The 15,620-nt window shown below is 35.8% G+C and overlaps 1 protein-coding gene across 2 annotated transcripts in view; it reads left to right on the top strand.

The window, feature by feature from the left end:
- Positions 1 to 15,620, top strand: part of POU6F2 (POU class 6 homeobox 2) — a 249,658-nt gene that overhangs the window by 190,974 nt on the left and 43,064 nt on the right. For both annotated transcript variants that reach the window (XM_027711981.2, XM_027711980.2), the window contains one exon: positions 3,223 to 3,369. In XM_027711981.2, the coding sequence (XP_027567782.1) occupies positions 3,223 to 3,369 (147 nt within the window). The remainder of the gene's footprint in view (positions 1 to 3,222; positions 3,370 to 15,620) is intronic.

Raw genomic sequence — 15,620 nt, 5'->3', positions numbered from 1 at the left:
GAAGATTCTTTTGTATAAAGTTTACTTCCTCATATAATCATGTCATTAGAAGAGGCATCCTTAAGAGGGCTGGCCTGCCACTTTAAACTAAGATCGCTATTACCTACAGTCATGGCTGGTGTTTTGAGTGGGAGCAGAAATTTGGGCAATGGAATTGACAGCTTGAAATGTTTCAGCCTTCCAAACTAAATCATTATTTAAACACAGAAACAAAATGGGTAGAGCCTTTGTGGAATTTTTCATAATATATTTCTAATAAATATTCTTAGGGATCCAACCTGCACTGAGAAATAGCATAAACCTCTCAAGTCAGAGATTTTATTTTTAAAACAAAAAGAAGATTCTGTGTGTTACCTTGGCATCCAGGCATAATGAAATAAGATGTTTCTCCATCCCCAGTTTTCATATAATGTAAAAGGGGTCAGTTTAACAGAGCATAACTTGCAGTCAACAGCTTCCCAAAGCAGTCAAAGAAAAATACATGTTCTATTTATTAATCAGACTTATTAATAGATAGGAATGGTTTTATATGCACTTGGAAGTCTCTTACCCTGTGAGTTGGCTCATTCACGGTGCTTTTTCCTGGAACATGGTACTATGCAGGATACCTATGCATATCACAGCTTCTGCCATCATTTTTAATAAGTAGCTTATCTCTGTGATGCAACTAAAAGCAATTCTGAGTGTCTCCAGGGTTTGTTGTAAATTAATTTTATTGTTGTATTTGAAAATGTACATTTTTTGAAAACTGGAGCAAGAAAAAAGGAAAAGAGATTCTAGAAGATGATAGTCTGATTTTTAGAAGGTTTTAACCCTTTGTAGTTTCCAGCTTCACAAGCTTATTTATGTTCCTCAAGTTGTTCCCAGCTGTGGATGGTTGTTCCCATATGCCACTGAAGCCCTGAATATAGCAGACAGTGTTGTTTGTCAGGTAACTGTCCAAAGATTATCATTTATACCTGCAGTCAGATACTGTAGGATCAGAGGTGCAATAATTTGTGGGTTATTAACAAGATTGTAGAAGGCCTTTTCTGAGTCTTACACTTTTGCTGCTGACCCTATCTTCTCCAAGTATTTACAGCTATAAGGGAATTACTTCAAGGCCCAGTACTGCCCATGAAGTGTTGTGGAAAAAGTTAGAGTTTACCAGCTCCTGATCTGGACAATAAAGAAATGTCATTGTTTTGAGCAGAAAACCTGCAAGTTTATCTATATTGATATCTGACATTACACTGCTGTGCTCAGGCACCACCACCCAAATCACTGAGGAGTGGGTGCAGCTATGTTTGGGCTCACACCTTGGGCAGTCAGTGGACTTGCTTGATGTCTGCATCCAGGGACTGAGCTTTGCCTTGGTCATTGTGCTGGTCTCTGCTCTCTTCACAGCTCATCAGGACTGCTAATCAAGCACTCATTGCAGTTTTCCACCTTTGGATTTTATTCCTGCTTGATTTTCTTGCCATGGGATGCTGCAGACTGCTTTTAAAGATTCATATAACAATTTTTTCCAAATCAAAATATTTCCTCCAAATAATGTCATCTTTTCTGTCTGGCAGTGCTACTAATCTTTATTTAGTTATTTACTTTACAATTTCTAGAGGGATTGGATGTGCTCAAGGCACCCCTTTAAGCAACACTTTATATCAAGATTCCATTTATAAATACTTTATGAAGGGCTAATGAATGATTAATAGATGTTTTAATGTATGACCAATCAATTGTAGATCTTGCAATGTCCAACAGACAAGTGGGTTTCTTATAAGCATAGATTATAACCATATCTGACATATTCTATTGATGAGCTTCTAAACATCTATAACATACACACTACTCATATCTGTAACATGCTTAAAACATCTACTAATCACTGATTAATTTTTTATAACCTATTTTGAAGGGGAGCCTATCTGTGAAGTACATCCCTTATTGGTGTCTGTGACTCTCTGGTTCTATAGGATTGATAATTTACTCATCATCTAAGGGCTTAAAACTACTACTCATTTCAGCTTGAACCTTAAGCTTTTCTGAGTGAGCTCCAGCATTTTCATCTCAGTTTAGGAAAAAATGTCCCTAGTTTTCTCCCTCAAATTTCTGGCTGCTGTATCCTGCTAATGTGCATTTTGCAAGTTCTACTATAGTGCTGTGACTCTTAGGAGGCAAATGCACTCTAAAACATATTTTCAGGCTCTTGAACTCAGTTAGTTTGATTATTCTCAAGACAGCTGTCCCAGTGATGATGGTTCCTAACATTTTTAATCTTTTTTACTGTCATCTCTCTATGCTTGGTTCAAATTTTGTCCATTCTCAGAAGAGGATAAGAAAATAGAAACTTCACAATAATCCAGTAGAAAAACCATATCCCAGAGGATATTTTGTTTCTGGCAGAAGAATGCACATTTTGTATGTTTGATAAACACAAATGTTGATAGGAGTGTTCCCTCCTATGGGATTCCAATAGTCTCCTAAGGTGAAAGCCATGACTGTGCTCTATGCTTTCTATGGAGCACACAGGTAGAATTGACTAAAGCAGGAAGTACAACTTATTTCCTGCAAATTTATGGGTCCTAAAATTCATCATTCACAGTTGAAAAGCAGTAAGTTGCTTAGTGTTGTATTTTGCAAATGAATTTTGAATTTTTTGTTGATTTCTACTGAACTTAATCATAGAGTTGAGTCTTCTATTGTGATGTATCTAGCTGTTGAGACCAATTCTTTAATGAAAAAAATTAAAAGGATTTGCAGGTTTTTCTTGTTTCTGGGGTTATTAGTAAAATAGTCTCTGTTCTGAATATGCCCAAGTAAATATTCCACTCCCACTCAAATCAAATGTTAATTTTTCACTGATTGCTGTTTACATCAGTATTAGGCTGCTACACCTGTGGCATTAGCACATTGAACCTAAAGAAATACATCAAGTATAACTTAATTAAAAAAAAAAAAAAAAAAAAGAGAATTTGGGTTAAAAAAGAGAATTTTATTCTTCAACAGTAACATGGAATTTTCTCTGCTTTTATAAAAACTATTTATTGTCAAAGCCCCAGAAATAAGATCCTCTCAGAACTATGCAAGCTCTCGGAGATGACAGGTTTTTATGCACATTTAAGTGGGAAAAAAAATTAAATAATATAAAAGTGATTGTGCAATCCCTCTTATGTTATCCAGTTAGCACTCTTGTTTCTTTGTTTATTGTGGGTTTTATCATGATCTTTTGTTTTTTTTCAGCTGGTTAATAATCCACTAGCAAGTCAAGCAGCAGCCGCTGCAGCAGCAGCAGCCATGGGCTCAATAGCAAGCTCCCAGGCCTTTGGCAATGCCCTCTCCAGTCTTCAGGGGGTCACAGGTCAACTCGTCACTAATGCACAAGGACAGGTGAGTGGAAGATGGAGCAAACAGTGAATTCTGATGGCAGGCTGATCTTGGGACAAAAATGAGTTCCGTCGTATGACAGCAATTTAAAAGTGCACATATTGAAGATAAATAAATATTGATTTGCCAGACAAGGTAAGAAATGGAAAGTCTGAAAACTGGAAGGAAGTTAGGAACTGTTAGAAGGTGTTTTCAAGCTAGAAGAGGCTTAGGGTTTGTTTCATTTCAATTCAACCCTTTGAAAAGATCACAATAGTGCAATACTGTGGTATTTTAAAAGTCCAGCAATCCTCTGATTCTTAACAAACATACCAGCTGTCTTCTTCCACTTATATATGCCTAATAACAGACAACTGTATCAAAGTGGTACTGTGCTACACTTTTTTGCATTTCTGTATCATTTCTGTGTTACTTCATTTCTAAAAAGGTATTAAATGTTCTAAGTAAAGGAACACAAATTGTAATGAAGTATTGGGATGGATTTAGCTGGCTTTCCCATTTGCATATTATCTTATGTTAAGAAATTTGTAATGAATCTGCCAGCCTGTAAATGCAAATTTGGGAGAGTTTTTTGGTTAAAAGAAAATTTTCCAAACAGGAAAATTGAATGATGTTGAAGTGTGTCTAAGAGAGAGATCGTGCATTATCTGTATTTTGGAACTGTTTATTTGTTCAAAGTATTTCGATTTCAGTCTTAGTCTGATGCAGAAAGATATGCGTCTGAATCCATATATATATAAATAATTGCTTCGATGCAGCATGCTTAAGTGGCTTTCAGACTGTGACCACTGTCATTCTTTATTGCATTTACTAGGACTAAAATTAACACAATTACTTGTTTCACTGCAACAAATCTGTCAATATAACTTATGACTGTACCTGGTAACTGAGTAATTTGAATGTCATTATTCTAAATGCTACAAATTGGGCATACAGTGATATCCACTTGTTTATGTGGATGTTAGGTCCTGGAAAATATTTATTGAAATGATGCAACTTGGATGATATGTGAATCTAAAGTTTAGTTTCTACTCTTACTGTTTACTAGCAGGGAGAAAAAAATTAAGAGCAGCTTTTTTCCTGATAATTTTCTGTCACCGTGTTAGTTAATTGGAACAGGAGTGATATTTTTTATTTTGGCCCATTAAAAAATAAAAGTCAACAATTTATAGGAAACCCCCCCTTTTTTTTAACATAGCACATAAACAAAGATGCTTCCTGAGCTTCACTATCACCATCCAAGTCCCAGGAAAAAAAAATGCTGACCTTTTTATATTTACTGGGTGGGTGCAGAATTGTTCCATCACTACCCCGAGGGTTGAACGATGGAGCTTGTCAAAGTGAGGCCTTATCTAATGAATCATCTTATCGCAGGTGCACACCACACATATTAAAGGAGGATTGTATGAACAATGTGCCCTCTACAATAACCTTTCAATGTCTACTTTAACCCTTGTTTCAATCCCTTTTCATCAAAGGATCATTTTATGCAGCCAGCTTTAAATGGAGGCTCTCAAAAGCCTATTAAGATTTCTGGAGGGATGGGGTATTGGTTTGGAATAAAAGTTGGTTATAATACCCATAACTCACAGTTAGATCAGCTCCAACATAGAAGCCTGCTTGTTTCTGTCTGTGCTCTAGAAATGGTTCCCAGTCACCGCTCACATGAGGCACTTGACACCAAAGATGTTCATTGTAAGAGTTGAAGATAAAAACACAGACTAGTTTTTTTTATAGTTTTTCCTTTACATGTTCTCCACAGAAAACATAGGCAATGCGTGGCCATTCATTGTATGTTTAAAAAAAATACTACTGTGAAGATATCACTGAACGAAACTATCGATTCCCTCAGGCTAAGTCTTGTTTATTCCAGACATAATGTAAAGTCCAATAATTCCACAGGTTGCAGAGAAAGGGAAAAGAAAGGAAGAATCTTCTATATTCCTGGATAAAATTACAGCATCTAATTGTTTGTTTAGTTCCTTTAAGTAAAGGTTGTCTTTTTGTTACTTCTTTTTATAATATTCCTTGTTTTATAATCAGTACTTCAGACCTTGCCGCAATACAGATAGACATTGATAATAGTGTGTAATATAACATCCATTTTTATAATATTCAGCATAAACTCATATTACTTAGAGCCCAATTCTCAGGCTATCTGTCTTAAAACAGGACTATAAAGTATAATTAAACTACATTCCATAAATTAAATTACATTCCTTCAAATTAATAAAATTATAGGACTTAATCAAGAACTGAAAGGGTTTCTTCAAATTTGGAAGCTTAACTGAATAGTAATTTGGAACACTCCATTACTGAATAATCTCCTTGGAGTCATTAAAGAGCCAGATTTGCTTCATATATTAAGAATCTGTCCTTTAAAAATTGACCCTTTCGAAGAATCACAAGTGTGACACCCAAAATTCACTCCTGAAAATATGAAGCTGGATGATTTACTAGAATGTTTCTATGTGTAATCTTTGTAATTACATACTGCTTCTGTTACAGAAATTCAGGGCTTGTAAAAGTCCATCTGTCTGGCTAAATATATGGTGATCAGTAATCCCTGGAGACATTAAGCTATAGGTCAAAAGCAAGATCCTATGCCAAATTTAGGGAAATGATCTTTTAAATGACATATGGCATGGCCTTAATTCCAAACAGTCAAGAAGTTCTTACAATTACAATAACAAAATTATATATATTAACAATAATTTATATAACATATTTGTTATGTAATTATTGAATTCACAGTTATAGTATGTTAATTTATTTTTCTTCTTTTGCTTTGGATGGCAATATGAACTGTAATACCAGAGCTTCCCAAGTAACCAAGAGATCTAATCCATTGAAATAATATGATTAGATCACCTGATTAATTTGATATAGTGCAGGTAGAGGACTCTAAATCAAATTTTCATTTCAGAGGCATATTATGAAGAGCTATTGGCCCATGTAACACTGCTTACATTCTATTTGCCCTCAGCACTTTCCAGAAAGCATTTGCAGGACTGGGCTTTCATATCTTAAATTTAAAGGCTGGGTTAGTAGGTTTGCCAGGCTGCACCCTGTCAGTAGACACACTGATTTCCAAGAGAAACTGTCTACCTGCTCAGCTTCAGTCTGCCCTTATAGCAGGATTCAAGTGCCATTGCTGCACTTGAATTCTTCAGAGATTTAATAACCTAATATTTCTTTTTTTCATAATGATTTTACAAATGAAAGAAAATAGCAGGAGTTTCGCATGGGTTTTACATATCTATTAAGTATATGAAATGTGTACTTTGGCTGGTTTTGTAATATTTTTAAGGAAAGGAACCACAGAAATATGAGAGCAAGGTTGTTGCATCTGGTTTCTTAATTGTCATCAGTTGCATTCATATAAGTTTCTTGACTTCAAACAGGATCAAATACATTTTAACTGTGGGTGCAATAAAGTTTATTTCCTGATAGATTAATAGGAAAATCTAAGTATTAAGTGAATTAATTGGGATCACATCAGTATAATCTAAGAATGCCCCTGAAAGAACTTGGCCTTCATTGTGCCCATGCCTTGCTCTTAAGATGTGAAAACCTTCTGTATAAGAAAAACCTTGAGCACAGCTCCACCCTGACAATTAACAAAAAATAACTAATTTTTGAGAGTTGTAGTCCACAAGTAGCTCAGGAAACTAAATAGGGAGAGAGGCATTGTTGATCCAATTAGATAATAGGAGTACTTTAGTTCTCATTATTCTGATTAGAGGGTACACGTTTGCTCTTTGAGCTTCTTGATGGTAAACGGTGCTAATGAGGCCTGATGGATTCCCTGCTCCTAACAAGCCTCTCAGCAGTGCGAGTGATTACAATGGAGATAGATTTGATGGGATGCGCTCCCTTTTGTAGTGTCTCAGCTGCTGACACTCTGCGACATAATCAGGTCACAGAGCCGGTCACAGCCATCAGCAAAAGCCATAGCTCTATTCCTCATTATTAAAGTGCATTATTCAGTTCCAGGCCTTCACAATACTGCCAAGGGCCTTTTTTTCTTCTCCTTTTTTTGTTAAGCATCAGTTCTCAAATACAAGAGTTAATAAAATCATCAGCTAAAGAACTAGTAAATTAAAGAAATGGAAATAAAGTGCTCCCTTTCAAATTCATTGAAGGATCACAATTAAATAAGCAGGGAATTTCTCATCACCACACACTGTACAGTACAATGTAATATGTCATGTGCAATAACAACAGGGACAGGATTTAAAAGATAGCATTGTCCTCATTGTGGACTGGCTTGGAAAGTGCTAAAGTATCTTTTATGATGAAGGAAATTTCTGTATTCCCAACTATTACATGTGTACATGTAGGTACTATTATTTTCACTGTTTTCTGTAACTACTTTTTTCTGAAGTGATAACAACTATTTGCAAACTAACTTTATAATTCTAAGCAGAACAGTTATCTTGTCTCTAGCTTAAGTGGCCAAGGCCACAATCTGGAAAGTATACAATAGGCCACAGTGCTAGGAACGCTTTGTTCCCATACAGAAAGTAGCTAATAGGTTAGTTATTAAATTTTTGATTCAGTTTTGTTTCAGCTAAATAGAGGTCAGATATTCTAATACTGAAATGTATACCTTTGCAAGGATTTATACCATTTCTGTTGAATCCCTGTAGCATGTATTCAGTGACAATAATATAATTTCATGCTTAGATAAAACTAATACACTGATTTTTTTTTTTTTTTTTTTTCTGTTACTCTTTTTCAACTCCACAATATTTCCTCCTTTTTTCTTGCTGGGAGGGCATGATATGATGAGTAAGTGGTATGTATACACAAAATTGTTTATAAAACTGTCAATTCTCTAGAACCACAGATGCAAGAACTTCTCAATAGCTATAGGTAAAAGTACAAAGTTAGTATTGTGGAATTAGCAGTCATATGCAAGAAGATATGTAGAAACTCATACCTGACCTAGTTTTCTTTTTAACAGTAACCAATAAAATTGGCAGCTACCACCGGGAATGCAAGGTGCAACTCCTCATCAGACTTAAAAGGAAGATGTTGATTGTTTGTTGGGCTATTTTTGATTTTGGGGGTTTTTTAGCTGTCCCAAAAATTCTAAGGGCTCCAAAGCTCTGTAATGTGTAACACTCCTTAGAGCCCTTCTGAATATGTGCAATTCATGCTGTTCTTCAGATGTTCGACATCCATTAGCCTTTTCTCTTAATTCTGTTTTCTCTTTCTTATAATCATTTCTGCATCTGTTTCACCTATATATTTCTAATATATGATAACCACTAATATTTTAGCCCTCACAGTATCTAACAGTGTTCACAAAATTATTAACAATAGTTATTTAAATAGTAACTGCTAACAATGCCTTCCCAGGGCTAAGACAGACATCTGAGAAATCTGAGTTGGTGGTATCAGAATGGTATATATTAAGGATATTTCATGAGAAGCCTGAGAAATTAAAAGAGGCACATTTTGAGTGAGAGGTTAGAGGGAGGAACTGTAACAGTCAAACAATAATAGCATTTAAGAACAGTCCCTGGAAAACCATTTGCCTGGAGACTCTGTTTTGACAGACATTCATATTAATGTATTGAATATCTGGTGGGTGGAATCTGACTCTCTATTTTCCCCCTCAAAGTTTCACTGTGCTGAATACATGCAGTATTTTGCCATTTGCAGGAAGAAAAGGGCACATACTCTGAAAAAAGATGTTATAAGGGAAGACTTTTTTCCATTGGTTTTGCTCCCCATAGCTATCCATGTAGAAGGCTGTTTGTTTAATTACCTCCCATGTGAATTTAAATCAAAAGACAAATAATTCTTTTAACATATTTTTGCTGACTGTGTCTTCATTTTTTACTATTTATCTAACATATTTATCTATCTTTATTACACTATTTATCTAACCTCAATTGTAGCCATGTTGGCATAAATGTAAAAATGTATGGACCAAACTCTCAAGTCATGCAAATTAGTAGTTTCATGAAACGGAAATGGACTGGGGCAGAATGACTATGCCAAAACAAGAACCAACCAGTCTGTTTTGTCTATTTTAGGCAGTGATCACTGATAAATTGAAAGGATAATTGTATAATGAAACTTCTATCAGGCTTGAAAATGATCCAAATCTATCCAGAAAGGCCACTGAAATTTCTTTCATCTAACTTGCAACAAATATTACTTTTAGTACGAAACTTCACACTTCAGATTGTAGCCTCTTGCCTGGATCTCTGCCCAAGATACTGTCTTGGACACAGATTTTTTTTCAGAGGTGCCCAAGTCTTATTTTCAAAAGCAACTTTCATACCTGTAAAAGCCTGAGTTTCCTTCAATCAGTGTTATGCATCTTAGTGCTTGAAGGCATGTCTGTGCACTGTAACAGAGCATTGCAAGCAAATTGCCAGAGACAGTTCATTTATATGTCTCAGTGCCATACTAGCACAGAATCCAGAAGCCAAAAACCTTGGTAGTGTGTTGTTATGGCTGGACTAATTAATTCTGCTTCTCAACAAGGTGACATGGGATCTAGCTCATTAGTTATTACCTCTGGGGTCTTGCTAACACACTGTATTATGTGGAGTAAATATACTTTGAAGACAGCCTTAAAAGCCTGAAGCATTTAGGTAGTTTTGAAAATGTTACTATTCTAAATTAATTATTTCAAGTCAGAAATACAGGACATATCTGTCCTTTTGTCATTGCCTTCTTAATTGCTTTTGCATGGAGGTGAAAACCAAACAAACTGCTAGTTCAAGCTAAATACCATTTTCATGAAAGCTAACTAGTAAGTAAAAGAAGATCCTACTCCTATAATCCATTTACCTTAGCATCACCAGGTGGTTGTAAGCACAGAAAACTTTTATTTATCACCAGTGACATACATCACAGTCAATGAAATCTTTCTGCTCTACAGAGATTTTTACACTGCTCTCCTTATTATCGTATCTTATCACCTTTCAGTAATGCATTAAGAAACATAACTAGTGATAGCCACAAATTGGTCTTCCTCCCAGAACAAACTTGTAGAATAGTGCATTGCATGTTTGATAAGGGCATTTGATTTTATCTTTGTTAGGAATTTTTTTGTTTGTTTGACTTTTCTTTTAGAGTTTTGTTTTCATTTGGGTTTTAAAATCTTGATGAAGGAGCTTCTTAATGATGCATATTGCTTATATTTGCATCAGAGAAAGGCAGACAACAGAAGTGTACTTAGCTTTTGCAGTAGAATGTGGTGAAGACAGAGGTGATAAACCCAGGAGTGTTCCTCCACTACTGTTAGAATCCATTCCAAGTCCTTGACTTTCCCTTTAAAGCAAACTTTGCTGTGCACAGAGAAAGTTTGACTTATTATCCTGGAAGACTGAATTTGGTAATTATAGGTTTCATCCAGGAGTATTAGCTAGCCATTTAGATTCCTGGGGAAAAAGCCCACAGAGGAACTTGAGGGCAAAGGCTGAAGTTTTCCTAAGGGCATTGAAAATTCATTAAGATGACATAAGCAAAGCAGTGGACAGAGTTGATGCATGTAGGTGGTGCCAAGAAAAGTGCTTTCTATGTTACTAATGTTTCCCAAACAGTGGAATTGTCATGCTCAGGAGTATTGCATCACTGCATGCCTTCAGGAGTGGACAAAGTAGAGAATAATCTCAGGCTACATAATTGTCCAAAGAGACATGATGGAAATCCTGCTGTATGAGACTCACATCTGAGTGGAATCCAAGACTATTCTTAATTTTGGATTTCTCCATTCTATGAGGGAATGCTCTGCAGAATGGATTATATAAAGGCTGTAGGAAAGCAGTGGCAATAGGGGATCAAATCTGAGAATTTGTTTGCGTTATGTTTCCAAATGTGCCTCACCATTTCTGAAAAAACTCAGATTATAGTTCTTTGTGTAACACGGTGCTTAGTCTTATTTAGATTTTATCTGTCTTACCCCAACCAAGAAGCATTTTTGGGCAAAGGGAAAAAAAAAGCCAGATCATTCTGTCAAAGTGTAATTTAATGTAAAATGCTAAATATTTAAGGCCCTTGACTCACTGATACAGCATTCCTGCTGTTTTGGTGAGGTTTGGAATTTCTTAGAAGTTGTGTCTTCATGTATAAATGAAGGCCATTGGCCTGCAGTCTTGGCATCTGTATGTGTATGTCTTAAAGATACAGGGGAGGAGAGAAAACTTGGTGTAGCCATGCTTTCAGTGCAGTATTTGTTTCAAAATCTGAAAGGATGAGGAGTCCAGATATTTTTCCAATATCTTGTGAATAATTTGAAAATTAAGAAATATGTCTTCCCCGTGCACTGTTCACATAATGAGGAGAAAATTGCAGAAATATTTGATTGACTCATTTGATAGTAAGCCAACAACTGAGATGTATTCATGCATCACATTTGTAGTGATAAGCAGCCAGATGCAGACCCATAGGTTTCTGCATGCAGAATCACAAGCTTCCAAATAGCACACTTGGCATTGTCCTGTAAGAGGAAGGATTCTTTGTCTTCTGGTTTGAATCTTGAGTATTGCAAAGAATTGTGCTGTGTCTTTTCCTCTGTGCTGATCTGTGAACAGCGACAGAGAAAGTTCAAGCAGAAAAAAATCACAGTCCTAACCATGAATGGACACTCAATCTATCTTTCTAAAAGTATATCTCAGTTTGTCATTTTTCTTCACATGCTGTCAGTGGTAGGCTTCCACGTGTATGTATGCAAATGGCACAGATATCAAAAAGAAAAAAAGGACTTTGAAATATCTATGCCAATGTATTAAATATATATGATTTTTAAAGTACCTTTTTCACTTAAACTTCCTTCTTTGCACATTAATTAAATATTATCTCTAGGATAAGTATCTCTCATAAAAGATTAATGTATTATTGTCACATAATAATGGAAGGAGAATGACAGAATCTCTTTCCTTAAGCACAAAAAAGAATTTATTAATATAAAGAAAACACTCATAGCCCTTGAGCAATTCTGTTTCAGCTTCATAGAGAACATTTCCTAGACTCTCCTCATGTCTAGCTTCCTGCTAGAGATTCGAGGAAGAAATACATATATCCTGCCAGTTTAAAAATCAATCCATTTTTCAGAGGATAATTTAATATCAAGACATGATGTACCCAATATCCAAATATACATTCATTTTCATGTTTGACGCATCAAATACTCTGACATAGCCAAGTTTCAAAATAAATGGTTTGTTTTAGAGGTTGGATATGTCATATTAGCATTCACCCAGCAGATAGAAAAATAGATCAGAGAGTGATCAGGACATCAGGGAGACAGTTTAGAGAGAGATGAGAGAGGCCAGGTACACCTTGTAATGTTAAAAAAAGCTAGCTAGCAAAAAAGAAATTGTATAAATAGGTCACTGCAGCCCAACCGAAAAAAGTTTAATTTTAACTTGTTAGTCATCATCTCTGGAGAACTAATCCACTCCCTTCTTTGAGGCCTGTGCATTAAGCTATGTCTTATTTGATAGCACAAATAGACAGCCTCAAAGAAAAAAAATTGTATCGGACTCATGCAGTGTACTATCTTTAAGGGGGAATCAACACCACTTGCCATGATAGAATTTCCCTCTTCTTTCCTTCTCAGTTCTCCTTATTAGTCTTAATTTGTTCTCATCTGTTCTGCTTTTGCTCTTTCGGTTCCTTCCATAAGGGTTACCTATGTGAAAACAAGAGTACTGATGAACAGATACCTGGTGCCAATGTTGTTGACACATCTTCAGACACCCCAAGGTATCCAATTCCCTCGTTTCTATCCTACTTCCCCTATCTCCACCATTTTCTTTTCCTGCCAAGAGTTCTTTGCCACACACTGTATCTGGGGTTCAGTTAGTTAAACATAGGTATTTAGTCCCATTTTAGACATGGTACAATACTCCTTTAGCTCTCCCATAGCCAATCCAGAAAAATGTTCTTTCCTTTATGTCTTATTGCCATATCCTGACAAAATCCTAAAACATTTCAAATAGAGCAGATATCTTTTTTTTAACTGAATTGCTTCCCACTTATGTGAAGACATGCATGTGTGTATATATACACATACACGGGTGCACACATGCTTACCTGGAAATTTGTGTTCATGTCCTCATAAAAGATAAAATTACTCACAGGAAAGTGAAATTATAAATACTTTAATTAACTTCTTGAGTCATGCTTCTGTCTTTGGGATCTGTCTCAAGTGTAATGTTAGAAGTGTGTAATCATGACTGTACACAGGTCATAATTGCCTTCATTCTATTAATTTAATCCCCATATTAACCTATGGTATGTAAAATCAGGCCTGTATTTTTCTAAGGGTTTGATTTCTAACCAAGATATAAGTATTATTGAATGACTGCAAAATGAGAGTTAAAAGCTATGGTGTATTAACATTCTATCCTATATGTACTACTAGGACGTATAATGTAGAATTGTACTATTGACGGTTCTGCACAGGAGGCCAGAGTGAATTAATTAGAAGGTCAAGAAAACTAAGGTTTTTTAGTAAAACTGTGTGGAAAAGATTTCCCAGCATCTGCCCACAGGATGGCATGGTCTGCCTCTTTCTTGAGATATCTCTCACATTGATGAATATCACCTCCACAGAGCCCTCCAAAGTGCTGGGAGATGGCTTCCATTTTTAGGTATTTCAAACCCCATCTTCTGGAATCTGCACTATAGATCTGTTAAATTTAATTGTACAGATACTGATGTATGGGTTTTGTATTTACAGTCTCTTACAATTCTTAGCAACTACAGTGCATCACTCGTATATTTAAATCTATATGTTGTTCTACTGGATAGTCTATATTTATACCCAAGAGTATGTCTCTCCTAACTCTGATACATCGAAATGTCCCAGCCGTCACACCTACTGTTCAGGTAGAGACACATGTAGGAGACAGTCACCTATCTTTGATGTCAAATAGACAGATGAATTTGAAAACAGTTGTTCTTTATTGTCACTGTTGAAAGGCACTCCTTTGGCTAAAGCAGAAAATTTAAGAACCAATGCACACAGAGGTCAGATAAATCATATGGTCACCACCTTTGAATGAGAAGAGCATGTAATTGGCATTAGCAAAGAGCGTCACATCCTTCTCTTTCGCATCTGAGAATTTTTGCCACAACAGCCAAGACAAAAACCTGCCTGGATATTGAGATTAAATATTTGATGACTGCTTAGAAAAATTACGATTTTTTATTTTAATTTTTGTTCACAAAGGTCCAAAGAGAACAAAACTACCTGATGCTTGGTTCCCCACATACAGAAAGGCATAGGAAGGCCTGATAAGATTCTCATCTATGAAGTCCAAGAGCTGATTGAAAATGTTCTGAAATTGCAAACACAAAATGTGTTTTTATAAGAGTCTAACAAGGTGTTGGAAAGGAGTACAGGACCAAATCTAGACATGCTTTTTGGAAGGGTAATTATATAAAATCTTAATATGAGACTACTGACCTAGAAATACTGTTAGTAATTTGCCTGTTCAGATAGGTTCATGCTTCTTTTGTATAACGATGAATATTTAGAGCTTTGCTTACATGGGAGTCCTTAATCAACAATGTATTACATCCTGTAAGTCGAGAGAACAAAATGCCACAAGTGTGCTATGACAAAAGACTTCTTTTCTGAATACAAATAAAAATATATATGTTAAATATTACTGAATCAAGCTCAAATTCTCATAACCTGATCCATCATTGGAAAGGGCCCCTACCAAGAAACATTTACTGAGGCAAGTTGTACCCTTGGCTCCCTCTTGCCTTTTATTTCTCCTTAAAATCATATGCAGTGAAAAGAAGGAACAAACATGAATGATGCATGCCTGATTCACTAAATCACTGTGGTCTCTGGCAACAGCACAAATGTAGAAATGTTTAAATCGGCCTCATACTACCCAACAAATGATGCAAAAGGAGACCTCAAAGAACACAGAGTGAGGGGAGATAAATGAGCATCATGTCAAGAAAGCAATTTCTCACTGAGTTTGCACAGAATGGAAATTTTACTTCCAAGAGATGGTTAGGGAATCTTTCTAATAAATCTTCAGTCCACAGTCACTGCTGTGTCCTTTTTTTAAACTTACTTTTTAAGAGCTCTGTAAGTTATACCCTCCCCAGTGAAATGTGTCAAGATATTACCAGTCAAGTTGAAGTAATTTAAGTGAATCATCTCTGTGTTTATGTTTGTAATAGAGAGGGATGGTCAAACAGATTTCATTTTGTGCATGTGCTGAACATCTTTTCAACCAGTGAGGTGTTATCAGAAC

The sequence above is a fragment of the Pipra filicauda genome, unplaced genomic scaffold (genome assembly GCF_003945595.2).
Source record: "Pipra filicauda isolate LSUMZ 115617 unplaced genomic scaffold, ASM394559v2 scaffold137_size4652046_pilon, whole genome shotgun sequence".
NCBI lineage: Eukaryota > Metazoa > Chordata > Aves > Passeriformes > Pipridae > Pipra > Pipra filicauda.
This window is presented reverse-complemented; position numbering and strand designations above follow the sequence as displayed.